At 45.2% G+C, this 15,524-nt stretch overlaps 1 protein-coding gene across 1 annotated transcript in view; it reads left to right on the top strand.

Annotated features, from left to right (window-relative positions):
* Positions 1–14,966, top strand: part of LOC137421457 (uncharacterized) — a 51,721-nt gene extending 36,755 nt beyond the window's left edge. The window contains exons 2-3 of the mRNA XM_078784302.1: positions 9,130–9,270; positions 9,405–14,966. Of these exons, the coding sequence (XP_078640428.1) occupies positions 9,130–9,270; positions 9,405–10,552 (1,289 nt within the window). The 3' untranslated portion in view covers positions 10,553–14,966. The remainder of the gene's footprint in view (positions 1–9,129; positions 9,271–9,404) is intronic.
* Positions 14,967–15,524: the final 558 nt, after the last annotated feature.

The raw sequence follows: 15,524 nt of genomic DNA, 5'->3' as shown, positions 1-15,524 counted from the left end.
GCACTTGCACCCTCCTTTCCTCCCAGGCTTCTTCATTCACTACAATGCCATTCACCCAATGCACAATCTCAATTCCTCAATCACACACTGCATCATCTAAGCTACCGAGGTTTCCCTCTAACTTAGTGCTCCCCATCCTCCCTTTAAACTAAGCACATACCACGTCGTTATCAACCATACTAATCTAGGCTACGTCCCCACTACAGGTATGTTGTCACTACTTAAATCTCAAGTCTCCTAACGTCATTTCTCTAAACCCTAACATTAACCAAACCCTCCCTGGCTTGGTTTTCACCGCCATAACCCCATAACCTATTGCTCATGTGTCCGGGCTATGATGTGAGGGATGGTGGATTTACCATCCCTCTACACCATATACCATTTGCCAATCAAATTTGGTGCTCCCCGTCAAAATGGAAAGGAGCTCAAGATTTTATATTGGGTCACTCCTGGTGGAACTTGTTTCCATCTTTTTACTTTGCTTTGGGTGTGCAGCATGGGGATTTGCGATGGCGAGCAATGCTTTGCTCTTGTAGTTTCAGTACCTCTCTTTACCCATGGACGGGCTTAAACATTATTGTTGTTGTTGTTGTTCTAAAGCCCTGGATAGCTCTCTTGGGACAGGCCCGCTGCACGGAGACAGCCGATCAATCTCCCAGGAGATCTTCAAGAGATCCCCCACATCCAATATGATGTACCTCCACCCTCACTTATCCTTCTTTAAACAGTGAAATGCATTGCATCATTCTTTGTCTTGGAAAAATTTGGATGAACAATGTGAAAGTTGAAAAAAAAAAAAACTTTTATTTGAAAACAAACTCCAGCACAGGATGTGGGGGATAAACAAAAAGAAAATAAATACCATTTGCCAACTTTTTCCGCCAGAGGACCGCGTGCGTGATGGCGTTTGCACGGGTCATAGAAAACCACTCTTCCTGCCATTGAGGGAGCTGTGGAACCTATCTTATTTGATTGATGCAATGTAGATTCAAACTATTGGGAACACAGCCTTAATTACACACATAATAATGAGATATCTTTTGAGATCCTAAGGTGTGCTACGTGTTGCTCGTGGACTAGCTATGGGTGCGATCTTTATGTTAGAAAAATGGGGATATTTACAGGGGATTATTTATAAGGGAATATTGCACAAAAATTTACAATGTGGAGGGTTCTAAAAACCGCAACAATATATTGGTTGTACAATTGATTACTATTGTTTTTGTGCTGTTATTCTTGAGTGACCTTAATACAATACTTGTTTTTTTGGTAACTATTGGTGTGGTTTCACCATTGATCTTTGACACACAGAATAACTCATCTTTCTGCCGTGACTCCTCTCGGGGCTCGGAGGTACCTCTCGGTGACCTCTCGGTGACCGGGGTTTGGGGATGAGCACGTAACAACATCCAACCACTTTCAAGCTCAACCACATCATCCTCCACCATACTCAGCCTCTCTTTTAATGTCTCCCTCACTGTCACCTCTTTCAACCTCCACACCTTCATTCTCGGTTGGTACTTCACCTGCCGAGCTCTCCTCGCACCTTTCACCCTTATGTCACAGACAACCAAGTGGTGCTGTGAAACAGCCTCCTCCCCCGGCATCACCTTTGTGTCCCGGAGGTGCCCCCTATCTCGCCTTCGCACCAGCAGGTAGTCAACGGTTGTCGTCTACCCACCTGACGTGTATGTAACAAGCTTATTATCCTCTTTCTGGAACTGAGTATTACCAATCAACAAATCAGCAAACTCCAAAATCCTTTCATCTTCTCCATTTCTCACACCATATCCGTAACCCCCATGAACTCCCTCAAAACCGTCCATACTCCTTCCCACATGTCCATTTAGGTCTCCTCCTACCACAACAACTTCCTCATCTTTCATGTTTTCCATCAGCTTCTCTGTTGCACCCCAGAACTTGGCCTCATCATTGCTCCGACCAACCTGCGGAGCATATCCCGAGATGGCGTTCACCAAGAGCTTTCCAATCATCATTCTCACCATCATCAACCTTTCACTCACTCAAGTCACACTCACCACACTGTCTACGAACTCCTCAGAAAACAGGACACCAACACCATTCACGCCTTCTGGGCACCCTAGCCACACAATCTTGGATTTCTGTCCCTGCCTACCCTTCACCATTCTCACACCACTTCCCTTCCATCTCATCTCCTGCACACAACATATGTCCACTCTTCTTCTGACCAATACTTCCACCACTTCTCCTGATCTCCCTGTCATTGTCCCTACATTCCATGTCCCAAACCTCAGAAACCGATCTCCACATCGGGCATCAGACTTTTCGTCGTCATAAATGGAGTGATTTCCACCCTTGCTTTGATCGGGTTCCCCACCTTGAGTTTTGACGAGAGGGAGTGGGCTACCCACGGGGTACTTTGGGCTGTACCCTGCCCATATGTAGCTGTAATTGTTATGGTTGATCATTGAGATCATTGATGAAGACCAGAAAAAGCACAGGGCCCAGAACACTACCTTGGGGAACTCCAGCCAGAACAGGAAGGGGAGTTGAGAGAAATCCATTCAGGGGCACACAATGACTATGACCAGAGAGGAAGTCTGCAAGCCATGTGTGGAGATTTCCATTGATACCATAGGAGGAGAGTTTGGTGAGCAGATCTGAGTGCCAGATCGTATTGAAGGCACGTGGTATGTCAAGGGAGACAGCTCTGATTTCCTGTTTGGCATTGAGGACCTCCATCCATTGTTGAGACAGCAGAAGCAACATGTCCAGAGTAGAACGACCTGGTCTGAATCCGAATTGATGATCGGAGATCAAGCCATTGGAGAAGAGGAAGGATTTGATATCCGAAGCAATTATGGATTCCATGCCCTTGCTGATAATTGGGAGCAGGCCGATTCGTCTGTAGTTGCAAGGATCTGTTTTTGCACATTTTTTGTGCAAAGCGGTAATGTTTGCTCCATTGAGGCTGCCCTTGCAAACCATGGCGTTACAGTAGACAGAGCTGCCTTTTTGTTTTCACGTACCCATTTGTTGATTGACCTGCAGTTGATTGATTTGACTTTTTTTTGTGATATTGGCACTCTAACCCGATTTCTCGCTCCACCCTCCTTTTCTTCCCTCTCTCCTCCCTGCTCCTCGCTCCGCCACCACTGCTCACCACCCTCCCTCTTTGCCCCCCTCCCTCTCTCCACCTGTCCCCCTCCACCCTCCCTTCTCTGCTCCCTCATTTCTCTATCTCCCCTCCACCCTCCGTCCTCTCTCTCCCTTCCCCCCTTCCCCTTCCTTCCACCCTCCTCTCCCTTCCCTTTCCTCCTCCCCTTCCCCTCCTCATCCCTCCTCTCCTCCCCTCCCCTCTCTCCCTTCTCTCCTCCCCCCCTCCTTATTCATATTCCCGTCAGGAAGCGACTCATTGTTACCTGGCAACGCCGGTATTTTTGCTGGTTTCAAATAAACCAGTGTCTCAAAGCAATCTGTTCACATTTAAGACAGCTTTGAGATTTAGAGTACTTCAAAATAATTTAATACTTGCATTATTTGCGAACTGTTATCTCCACCCAGGTCATCTATCTATAATTCCACTAATCTCTGTGTGTATGTTTGTATGTATGTTTGTATGTATGTTTGTCTGTGACCGCTGTTTCTCGACAACTACCGGTCCGATATACTTGAAACTTGCCAGGTATATTGCTGGGGACCCGAGGATGTGCCTTTTCAAGGTTTTAAATTAATCGCAGAAGTAGTTACCGAGCTATGTCCAAAAAACGATTCAACCAATCAGAGAGCAGCGAGCTATCACGTGTGCCGAACGTGGCGAACAGACTCTGCCTCGGATGGCACATTTGAGAGCGTATTCATTTATTTCCCGTCGGCAAACTATGTTGGCGCTATGTTGGCGTTAAACTATGTTTTAAAGCTAATTAAAACTAATTTGCGATTCTTTCGCTTTGCGATGCGATTTGCGATTGCGTTAAACTCGCTCGGGCGTTAAACTATGTTTTAAAACTAATTACAACTAATTTGCGATTCTTTCGCTTTCCTGCGCATTTGTGCACGCTATGGCGATTTCTTTACCAAACTCCGCAAGCCGTTAGCTTTGGACCAAACCATTTCATGTAAATAGAGGGGGGGGGATTGTCACCGTACTCGCAAGCCGTTCGCTTTGGACCAAACCATTTCATGTAAATAGAGGGGGGGGGGGGGGGGGATTGTCACCGTACTCGCAAGCCGTTCGCTTTGGACCAAACCATTTCATGTAAATAGAGGGGGGGGGGGATTGTCACCGTACTCGCAAGCCGTTCGCTTTGGACCAAACCATTGCATGTAAATAGAGGGGGGGGATATACTTTTAGATATATATATAGTACGGGCATGCCCTAGTACTATCTAAATTCAACTAAATTATCAAACAATCCCGGCTATGCCGCTGTTAGACTTTCGGTCTTGTTTAATGTAAACCTGTTTGTGCAATCAGCATTGGGGGACACATGAAATATGTAAACTTTTTCTTTGACTCCCAGTTTATGCCCCAGGATTTCGTGTCATGGGGCAAAATGGAAAGGAGCTCAAGATGTTATATTGGGTCAATTCCTGCTGGAACTTGTTTCCATCTTTTTACTTTGCTTTGGGTGTGCAGCATGGGGATTTGCGATGGCGAGAAATGCTTTGCTCTTGTAGTTTCAGTACCTCTCTTTACCCATGGACGGGTTTAAGCATAATTATTGTTGTTGTTCTAAATCCCTGGATAGCTCTCTTGGGACAGGCCCGCTGCACGGAGACAGGCGATCAATCTCCCAGGAGATCTTCAAGAGATCCCCCAAATCCAATATGATGTACCTCCACCCTCACTTATCCTTCTTTAAACAGTGAAATGCATTGCATAATTCTTTGTCTTGGAAAGATTTGGATGAACAATATGAAAGTTGAAAAAAAAAACTTTTATTTGAAAACAAACTCCAACACAGGATGTGGGGGATAAACAAAAATAAAATAAACAAAATCACACTGCAGGCAGGTTGGTGGTCTTTCTGTCTTCTGCCGACTCCTCTCCGGCCAAGCTCCCCCAGCTCTGTCTGTGCTCTGTCCACCAAATATTCCTACAGGTCGCACAAGATCTGCCAGCAACCCCCTTCTGGTGAAACTGCCAAAATCAAGACTCTATGCTCACCTTCACTCTTTAATTCTTCTTTTCTCCCGCCTCTGGAACAAACTCCCTCGCTCTCTTCAATCCCACTCCTCCCTCCAGGTCTTTAAAACAGCTGTTCACCACCATCTCTTATCTTCCCCCCAATCTCTTATCTTCCCCCATCCAAAACCTTCATCTTTTCTCCCTCTGTCAATTCACCCCAGATCCACTTTTTTGAAATCTTCGACTTCTTTCCTGGTAGTCTGAGCAGTGTCCATGTGTATTATACCTCTCCCACTGCCCACCCCCCTTCCCACACCTCCCCACCCCCTCCCCCCTTCCCATACCTCCCCACCCCAAGCCCTCTTCCTCTCACAGATCTCCCGATGTCCCTGTTCTCCACTGTTGTACTTGTGTGCTTCCCTCTCTCTCCCCATCTTGTCTCCCGCTCCCTTTACTGTATGTTTTTTGTGTCCGCTTGTTTTTTTGTGATTAATGTTAGCCCTTCCACGAGCCTCGATGTTGTGTACAAAAACCCCCCCCCCCCACTGGTCAGCAAAACGAACAAAATGTGGAAATTGTTTTTTTCCCAACAACAATTTGGTCTTTCTTAAGAAAAGAATATGTTTAATTCTGAAATGTTCATTTGAACATAATTCAAGTTGTAATGAACAAAATTTCAGAACCTGCAGTTTGGACATCGACTATCGATGTGAAGTATTAGGTAACTTCTCTTATCTTCTCTTATCTACCATCACTTTTCTTCCTCCATCCAAAACTTGATCTTTTCTACCCCTGTTAATACACTCCAAATCCACCTTTTTCAAATTCCGTTTTTCTCCTGATTGTCCAAGTCGTGTTTATTTGTTTTGCACCGTTTCTCCTCTCCCCCCCCCCACCCCCTCCTCCCCCATCCCCCTCCCCCCTCTTCCTTCTGCAGATCTACAAAAGTCCCTGTTCTCTTCTGTTGTTATGCTTTCCTCTCTCCCCCTCTTGTCGCCCACTCCCTCTATTTTATGTCTTGTGTTTTCTGTTTATGTCTTTGTGCTTTTTGTGTTGCTCTTACACAAGCCTCGACTTTGTAGACAATAAAATAAAATGTCGACTTGTGTGCAGGTGAAGGTGATCTGGAAGAGGGAACTAATTTCAAAATGGATATTCCTCAAAACCTTTAGAACTCACCTATTCCGATAAAACAGGAAAACGATGCATCAACATCAGAATCCAGCAGTATTTCCCTGCCTAATGCCCACCAACTAATGCCAGCAGAGGAGATGCCAGTTTCATGAACATCCAAGGAGCAGGGGGTCAGAAGGTTATTATGTGGGGGAGGTTTAGGGGAATTGTCACCTAAGTGTACAAGGAGAGGTTGAGGGCCAGGTATGAGCAATTTGGCAAAGAAGGGGAAGAAATGGAGAAGGAATGGTAGAAGTGTGGAGAGGCATTCAAGGGAATTGCAGAAGATTAAGGATGGAAGCGGTACGCTCGTGACAAAGACGGTTGCATGATTGAAGGTGTGTGTAGGATATTTCAAAGAGCTGTTTAATCAGGAAGGAAGCAGCAGCGAGCTGTAGCTGCAGAGTTAAATAGAGAGAAAAGTAGAGATCATGGAAAAGGAAGTGCGGACGGCATTGAAGAGGATGAAATAGGGAAGGGCGCCAGGTGTTGACGAGGCATTACACAAATAATAATAATAATAATAATAATTCATTTATTTTGTATAGCGCTTTTCCAGAAGCCCAAAGGCGCTTTGACAGAGTGGCAAACATAATGCATAACAATACATGAAAACAACAATTGCAAAAAGACAAGAATCAATAGGGAAATATTTAAAGCAAAAGGAGGGAGAAGGAGAAGAGATAGTCAGGGGTTAAATGCTGTGGGTTGAATGTTGAATGCAGTGTTGAACAGGTGGGTCTTTAGTGATGTTTTGAATGTGGTGAGTGAGGAGGAGTCTCTGATGGTGTGAGGTAGTGAGTTCCAGAGGGTGGGAGCAGCGATGGAGAAGGCCCTGTCCCACCAGGATCTGAATTTGGTCCGGATGGAGGGGGTCAGGAGGTTGGTACCAGCAGAGCGGAGGTTGCGGGTGGGAGTGTGTCTGGAGAGGAGGTCAGCCAGGTAGGATGGGGCCAGGTTATGGAGGGCTTTGTATGTCAAGAGGAGGATTTTGTACTGGATTCTCTGGGGGATGGGGAGCCAGTGAAGCTTGTAAAGGACGGGGGTGATGTGGTCACGGGTCCCGGAATGGGTGAGTAGATGGGCAGCGGAGTTCTGAATGTATTGGAGTTTATTGGTGATTTTTGAGGGTGAACCATAGAGGAGGCTATTGCAGTAGTCCAGACGGGAGGTGATGAAGGCGTGGATGAGGGTTTCTGCAGCCGTGGAGGAGAGGGATGAGCGGAGATGGGCAATGTTTTTCAGGTGAAAGAAGGCTGACTTTGTGATCTGTTTCGTGTATTTGTCGAAGGAAAGGGTTTGGTCAAAGATGACGCCAAGATTCCGGATGTGAGGGGAGGTGGATACTGGGATACCGTCGATGTTGAGGGCAAAGTTATGGGTGGATTTTGTGAGTGATACAAATGATACTTGCATCGGGAGAAGTCGGAGTCAGGTGGACAAAGAGGTTCTTGAATGAATGTATGAGAGAGTTTGGAGAAGCCTCTGTGGGATTGGCTCATTTGCAAAGCAGTGTGTAAACTGTCATGGGGTGGCCCGATGTGTGTGAATGGAGTGAGAATGATTGTGTAGCTGATTGTGCGAATAATTGGTGTGCGAGGGTAAGTGAGATGGCCGGTGTGTGTAAGTTGTGTGTGCTGGTCTGCGAGGCAGCTTCTGAGCGTGCATGGTTTGGGGGAAGTACCATGATGTAAGAGTGGGCGTGGTCAAGGTTATGGGGAGGGGCGTATGTATGTGTGTGACTTCTGCAGCATAAGCAGTGAATATGGAGAACACGTCGGGGTTCCCTGCAGGAAATCCGCCGAATGCCAGTGCGAAATTTTAAATTAACTGGTAGACTACGGATGCACCGTCAAACTTCTCCACAGAGAAGGGCTTGCTGAGGTTAGAATATTGAGTATGGAAGCAGCTTAAATGCTGCAACGCCAGAGCAATCGCTGCTGTTTGTACGCGCTGGGCACCCAAGGAGAAGCTTCCTGCCTGTTCATGCCATGGAGGGATCGCCTGCCGAGATCAATTGTGTTGCTATGTTTGGCGGTCTCAATCGGTGTCAGTCGTTGCTCAACATCTTTTCTGGCCGGGGACCTATCCACGGCACGGCGGCCTGCAGGTCCAGAGGTCCGGGAGAGTCCGAGAAGTCGCACACGTGATGCACCCCAAACCCCGTGTCTGCAACAATATTTTCACACTGCCGGTTTGGCAGTCAAACAACATTGAAAATCATTCCAAACAGGAAACTTAATGTTCAGAATGACATCATAAAGGACACAAACGACAGGCACAAATAACTAATGTAACGTGTAAGAAAGATAGAGTGAGGTAATAGACACTACACTACAATGCAAGTAAATTCCAGATTTTTTTTTTTTGAAAGGATTTTTGCAATCTTTACTTCATTTGAATTGAATTAAATATTTGAACACTGTTGAACATAAATCGTCTTCTTGTTTATTCCAATAACCTCCTTTATCGCAGCATTTGGACATGTCAAATAGGGTGGTGCATAAGGATGATGTGAAAGACTGCTTTAATCGTGCTTAACCCTCTGGAGTCTACAAGCCGATTCTATCGGCTTCACGCATGCGCCGAAACGTCTGCAAGCCGAATTTGTAGGCTCTAACCGCATTCAAATTTACCGTGCAATTACCGCCTCCTGGATTCGATGTGCATCATGGGAATAGACTCCAGAGGGTTAACATCCGGAATTTTTCTTTAACAATCTTTCACTTAATTGTTATATTTGAATTGAAGTATACATTGTGTGGCGTAACATGTTCTATGAACTCTCTAGATGGTTCTCAATCTCATTTCCCTGCAAAAGACTGATGCTGATTTCTACACAGGTGATGGCTGTCCTGTAAATGTGGAAGGCAGACAACATGACAACGATTCATCTGTCACAGAAGATTCAAAATGTGCTTCTGCAAAGGAAGGTTCAGATGATATTCACATGACAAACGGAAGTGCTTCCTGTTTTGCATCTGGTGAGTGGAAACGTAAAAACATTAACATGCAATCTTTTGTATTGAGAAAATATAAATTTTCAGAAAAGTGTCAAATACTTTGCATTTTGATTTTGACAAAAAAAAAGAAAATATTGTGTTCTTTGTTTCTGTAGAACAATGGAGAAATAATATGGGACAAATAAGGTCCAGTCGCAGCTTGACGGTGAGGAAGAAGCCTTTTTTGAAGAAGCAATCACAAGATGAAGACTCATTTCCGAAGAAATACAAGTGCATGTCTGGGCCTCGCAACACCAAGATGAATATTAAATTAAACAAACTCAAAAAGGTTCGAGAAAAGCAAATTTGTTACAAGTGTAATGTGTGCAGAATGGATTTTGTTTCAACGAGTGACGTCAAAATACACATGAGGATCCACATTGGAAAACGCCCCCACAAGTGCTCTGTTTGTGATAAAGCTTTCTTGACAAAAGGTAATTTGAAGACACATGTGATGGTCCACGCAGGAGAGCGGCCTCACAAATGCTCGATATGTGACAAAGGTTTCTTGCGAAAATTGCATTTGAAATCACATATGAGGATCCATACAGGAGAGCGTCCTTACAGCTGCTCCATATGTGATAAAAGTTTCTCTCACAACAGTTTGAAATTACATATGAGGATCCATACAGGAGAGCGTCCTTTCAGCTGCTCGATATGTGATAAAAGTTTCTCTCACAACAGTTTGAAATTACATATGAGGATCCACACAGGAGAGCGACCTTACAGCTGCTCGATATGTGACAAATGTTTCTCTCAGAAAGGTGATTTGAATAGGCATATGAGGATCCATACAGGAGAGCGTCCTCACAAATGCTCAATATGTGATAAATGTTTCTCTGGAAAAGGCGATTTGAAAAGGCATATGATGATCCATACAGGAGAGCGTCCTCACAAATGCTCAATATGTGATAAAGGTTTCCTTGGAAAAGGTGATTTGAATAGGCATATGAGGATCCATACAGGAGATTGTCCTCACAAATGCTCGATATGTGACAAAGGTTTCCACAGAAATGGTCAATTGAAAACGCATATGAGGATCCATACGGGAGAACGTCCTCACGAATGCAAGATATGTGACAAAGGTTTCACTGGAAAAGGCGATTTGAAAACGCACATGATGATCCATACAGGAGAGTATCCTTGCAAATGCTCGATATGTGATAAAGGTTTCCCTAGCTACAGTAAATTGAAATTACATGTGAGGATCCACACAAGAGAGCGACCTTACAAATGCTCAAAAAAACAACAACATGCATTTTAAGGCCATTTTCCCTGCTCGAGCAGGGGTTGGCCTTGCGGTCACCATGACGATCTTCTCCATTTTGTCCTATTTTCTGCATCTCCCCTTGTTAACCCCTGCCCGCATTTGTTCTTCCACCATCTTTAGCCAAGTCTTTCTCTGTCTTCCCCATCCTCTACTCCCTTCTACATTCATTTCCATCAGTCTTCTCAACCAGTCAGTTTCATCCTTCCTCAACACATGACCAAACCATCTCAACCTGTTCCTCTTCACAACATCAATCACAGGCTCTATTCCCGCAAATCTAGCTCCAGACCTAATTTAAAATCTAATCTAATCGAATCAAATCTAAAACAAAACTCTGGACCTTACAAATGCTCGATAGGTGATAAAGGCTTCTCTAACAACAGCAAATTGAAATTACATATGAGGATCCATACAGGAGAGCGACCACACAAATGCTCGATATGTGACAAAGGTTTCTCTCAAAAAAGCAATTTGAAATTACATACAAGGGTCCATACAGGAGAGCTGAAATCTGAAACAGCAGGATCTGAAAAATGACGTCAAGAGTATTTTGAAATTGAAGAAACCTGAAATTGTACCAGTGATAGTCGGAGCAACAGGGACTCCGGATGATCAAGAAAACCCCCACTGAGCACTTAAAAGCATTCTGGGGAATATTATGACAAACAAGATACAGGTGGAGGCTTTTAGATGTTCAGTGAGGATTCTAAAACGGGCCCTTGGAACAAATCTATGAGAATTAAATTTCACAAAGTGGTTCATGAATAATGACCCTTCACCGAAAAAGGAGGTGGAGATTTTGAGTTCAGGGAGAACTTACTCGCACCTCCTAAAACCCGCATATGGAGATAACAACCAACGAGAGCGTCCTTACAAAAGTTATTTTTTGACGAGGATTTTATTTCTCAACGGAGCGTGAACTTCCACAGTGCAACCCACGCTGGAGTGCTCACGTAAAAAAAATGCTCTGACTTGGGAAGAGTTTTTCTGTTAAAGGTTTGTTAAATTCACGTAGCATTACCCGTGCCAGGTTGTGCATGCTCCTCTTGTATGCGTTCCCCAGCAGTAGACGAGATATTCAGTGAACCAGCAAGGAGAAAGCTATCGTGAAAGCGTACATCCATTTGGGCATATTCCTTGTGAGCACAACTCCTCAGAGAACCACCTGTAACTCCGGGCAACCAGCCAGCACCCCTGATCCCCTTGATGAAAGCCATACGGCTGGCTGTTAACAGAATATCCACAACAATGACTGCAAACCTGCGCCCAAAGGTAACAAGAATCTCAGGATGCTAAGCCCATCCACGTACATGCTACTCAAACTAAATTTATAGAAAACGACAGGGAAAAAAATGTTGAATTTATTAATTTGGTTCTCCATATTCTCACAACCAAAATTAAAAATGTGATGCCAATAATTCAAACTCGCTCCTCACCCCTCCCTTTCAAAACTACCCCCTCACACCTCCCCTTCAAATCTCCACCCTACTATTTTTCTCCATTTCTCCCCCCTCCCACCTCCTCCTCAAAGCTGCCTCCTCCCCACTTCCCCTCCCTTCCATCACATACCTCTACCGCTCCCCTTATTTTGTGTGTTATGTGTCGGTTTGACTCTTTGTGTGATTAATGTTCGCTCTTGCACGAGCCTCGATCTTGTATACAAAAAAAAAAAAAATCTGCTTAACAGATACCTTCCTCCTTCAAGATGTCTCTGATTCCTTAATATCTCTTCCTGGTTTCTCCCTCCTCCGGTATGATAGGCCCGAGCCTTGTCCTGGTGGTGGGGTTGCTATCTTTATCAAAGACTCTCTTCCTCACTCTCCTTGCACTGCCCTCTCTCCACCCCACCCCCAAGAGTACCTCTGGCTTCGGCGTCTTCTCCGCTCCCACCTTTTGTTCATATGTGTTCTGTACCGTCCTCCAAACAGTGATGACTCAATTTACATTTCGCTGTCTGACAACATGGACTAACTTCTATCCACTCATCCCAACTCTCTCTTCCTCATATATGGCGACTTGAACTGTCATCATGCCAACTGACTGGGTGTGGGTTCCTCTCACACCAGCGATGAGACCTCAGCAAAGGACTTCTGCGACTCACTGGGACTGACACAATCTGTCAATTTCCCGACCTGGATCTCAGCAAACGGAGTATTTTCTCTTCTCGACTGGGTTATGACTGACTTCCCTGCAAATGTCTGCTGCTCTTCTTCTGCTCCAATCGGTTCTTCTGATCATTTCCTTGTTAAAGTGAACATCTCTGGCCAATCACAGAGAGCCACCTCGGCACCGATGAGTCTGGCATTTAACTCAGGCTGACTGGCATTGTTTTCAAGCAGCCATCAATCATCTGGACTGGTCTCCCATCTTTACTGCCTCTGACATCAACTCTTCCTGGGAATTCTTCCAAAGTAAACTGCTCTCTCATGCATAGATTTATCCCATCTCCTCTTCATTTGTCACACCCTTCCTCCCGTCCATGATGCACTGAAGCTTGTAGTGAGGCAGTTGCCATGAAGCAACTTGCCATCACCTCATGGAAGGCAAATCCAACTGAAGGTAATCTCAGTTCCTTTCACAAAGCTCAGAACAAGTGTATCTACCCTCAGGAGAGCCAGGAAACAGTATCTCTCTGCTCTCAAGACTGAATTCTCAAACCTGTCGCCCTCCTCCAAATCCTGGTAGCATCTGGTCAAATCTGTTTCTGGTGTTTGTTCCCCCATCCATCCCCTCCCTTACCTCAAAGGGCTACACAGCTGACACCGCACGTGAAAAAGCCGAATGCCTCAACTCTGTGTTTGCGTCAAAATCTTGTGTCCCAAACCCATCTCTCTCTGTATTCACCGTACTCAGTCGTACCCAGCTGCTCCTGGACTCTGTGTCCTTCTCTCCTGACAAGGTGGAGAACTTTTGTCAAACCTTGACTCTGATTCTGCAACTGGACCAGACTGCATCAGCCCACGGGTCCTAAAATCCTTCTCTGCCTCTTTACCTCACCCTTTCTCTGTTCTCTTCACCCTCTATTTTGTTCAAGGTCATCTGTCATCTGCTTGGAAATCAGCCAACATTACCGCAATGCACAAAAAGGTGCAAAAACAGATCCTTGAAACTACAGACTAATCAGCCTGCTCCAAACAATCAGCAAGGTCATGGAATCGATCATCGCTTCTGACATCAAATCCTTCCTCATCTCTAATGGCTTGATCTTGGATCATAAATTTGATTTCTTAGCAGGACGTTCTACTTGGACATGCTGATTCTGCTCTCTCAACAATGGATGGAGATACTTCATGCCAAACAATAAATCAGAGCCGTCTCCCTCGACAGAACACATGCCTTAGATACGGTCTAGCACCCTGCTCTGCTCACCAAACTCAATGGAAATGTCCACGCATGGCTTGCAGACCTCCTCTTGGTGGTCTTTCTGTCTTCGACCGACTCCTCTTCGGCCTTGCTTCCCCAGCTCTCTCTGTGCTCTGTCCCACAAATGTTCCTACAGGTCGCACAAGATCTACCAGCAACCCTCTTGTGGTTAAGCTGCCAAAATCAAGACTCTCTATTCACCTTCACTCTTTCATTCCTCTTTTCTCCTGCCTCTTGAACAAACTCCCTCACTCTTTTTCAATCCCACTCCTCCCTCCAGGCCTTTAAAACAGCTGTTCACTACCATTTCTTATCTTCTCCCATCCAAAACCTTGATCTTTTCTTCCCCCGTTAATTCACCCCAGATCCACTTTTTTGAAATTCTGACCACTCCTGGATGTCCGAGCAGTGTCCATGTGGTTTTTTTTTTTTTTACCTCTCCCGCCCCCTTCCCCATGCTTCCTCCCCCAAGCCCTCTCCCTCCCACAGATCTCCCAATGTCCCTGCTCTCCATCTTCTCTCCCGATCCTTCCTTTTGTCATATGTTTGATGTGTCAGTTTGTCTTTTTGTGATCAATGTTAGCTCTTACACGAACCTCGATCTTGTGTACAAAAAAGAAAAAATGGTAACATAACTTACTCTCTCAATCTGTACTTGGATCTCAACGTGCTTCTTTCAGGGCCTTTCTTCGAATGCAGTTTTGTTATTCTTGTCTCTGTCCTTCCCATGTATCCAGCCAAGTTCCATTTGCGTTTTTTGATTGTGACCACTGACCAGTGTCTAGAAAATTTGTTTTCCATCTGATTTAGTTGTTTTTCTGGTCCCGTTTTAGTTCTGCTCAGATGGAATCTTTCCATGGCAGTTTGGACATCAATTTTTACTCGATCTTTGCTGTCGTCCATGTTTCATTGCCATGTGTGATATTGGGAGAACACCCTTGTTGTAAAATTGTTTATCAAAAGAAGAGTCCTGCCTATGTTTTTCCTTAAACTTTAATTTGTTCAGGGTTTCACAATAAAGAGAGGTCCTCAAAGCACAAATGCACTGCCTGTGTTTTTGTGAATATTGTCACGCGATTGCCCTCGGTTAGGACTGGGGAATAGCGGATGGAAACGAGCTTAACGAGGCGTCCGGGTCAATGGTGGATTTGCTATACACACGCGGGTGGAAGAACGAAAGAGGAAGAAGAAGCGGCGAGATTTACCTGGCAGTCCGCGCGCATTCTCCAACCTGCGAAGTGATTAGATTCACACGAACACTGAATTATGTACAAAAAGAAATAAGGTTTTATTGCCACGGATGCCAACAAGAATGGGCCGGCAAAATAAAGGTCCTAAATCGGGACGTTCCCACACCTCACTTCAAATACACGGACGAAGGAATATTCAAATAAAATAATCATTGTGTTGGGGTTTGTGTGGTGCGAGTTTAGCTTTTGTGATTCGTAAAGAATCGTCAGGCATCGAGCGCGTTCGTGCGACGCAGCGCTGGTGTTGGCGAGAACTGCCTGGTCGTAGGCGCTGAGCAGCCCTCAGCGCGCCCATGCGATCACTCGTCAGGTCCCGTGCGTGAATGCAGTAAAGGAGGATCGTCAGCGCTCCA

The sequence above is a fragment of the Myxine glutinosa genome, chromosome 1 (genome assembly GCF_964187855.1).
Source record: "Myxine glutinosa chromosome 1, kmMyxGlut1.1, whole genome shotgun sequence".
NCBI classification, from domain to species: domain Eukaryota; kingdom Metazoa; phylum Chordata; class Myxini; order Myxiniformes; family Myxinidae; genus Myxine; species Myxine glutinosa.
This window is presented reverse-complemented; position numbering and strand designations above follow the sequence as displayed.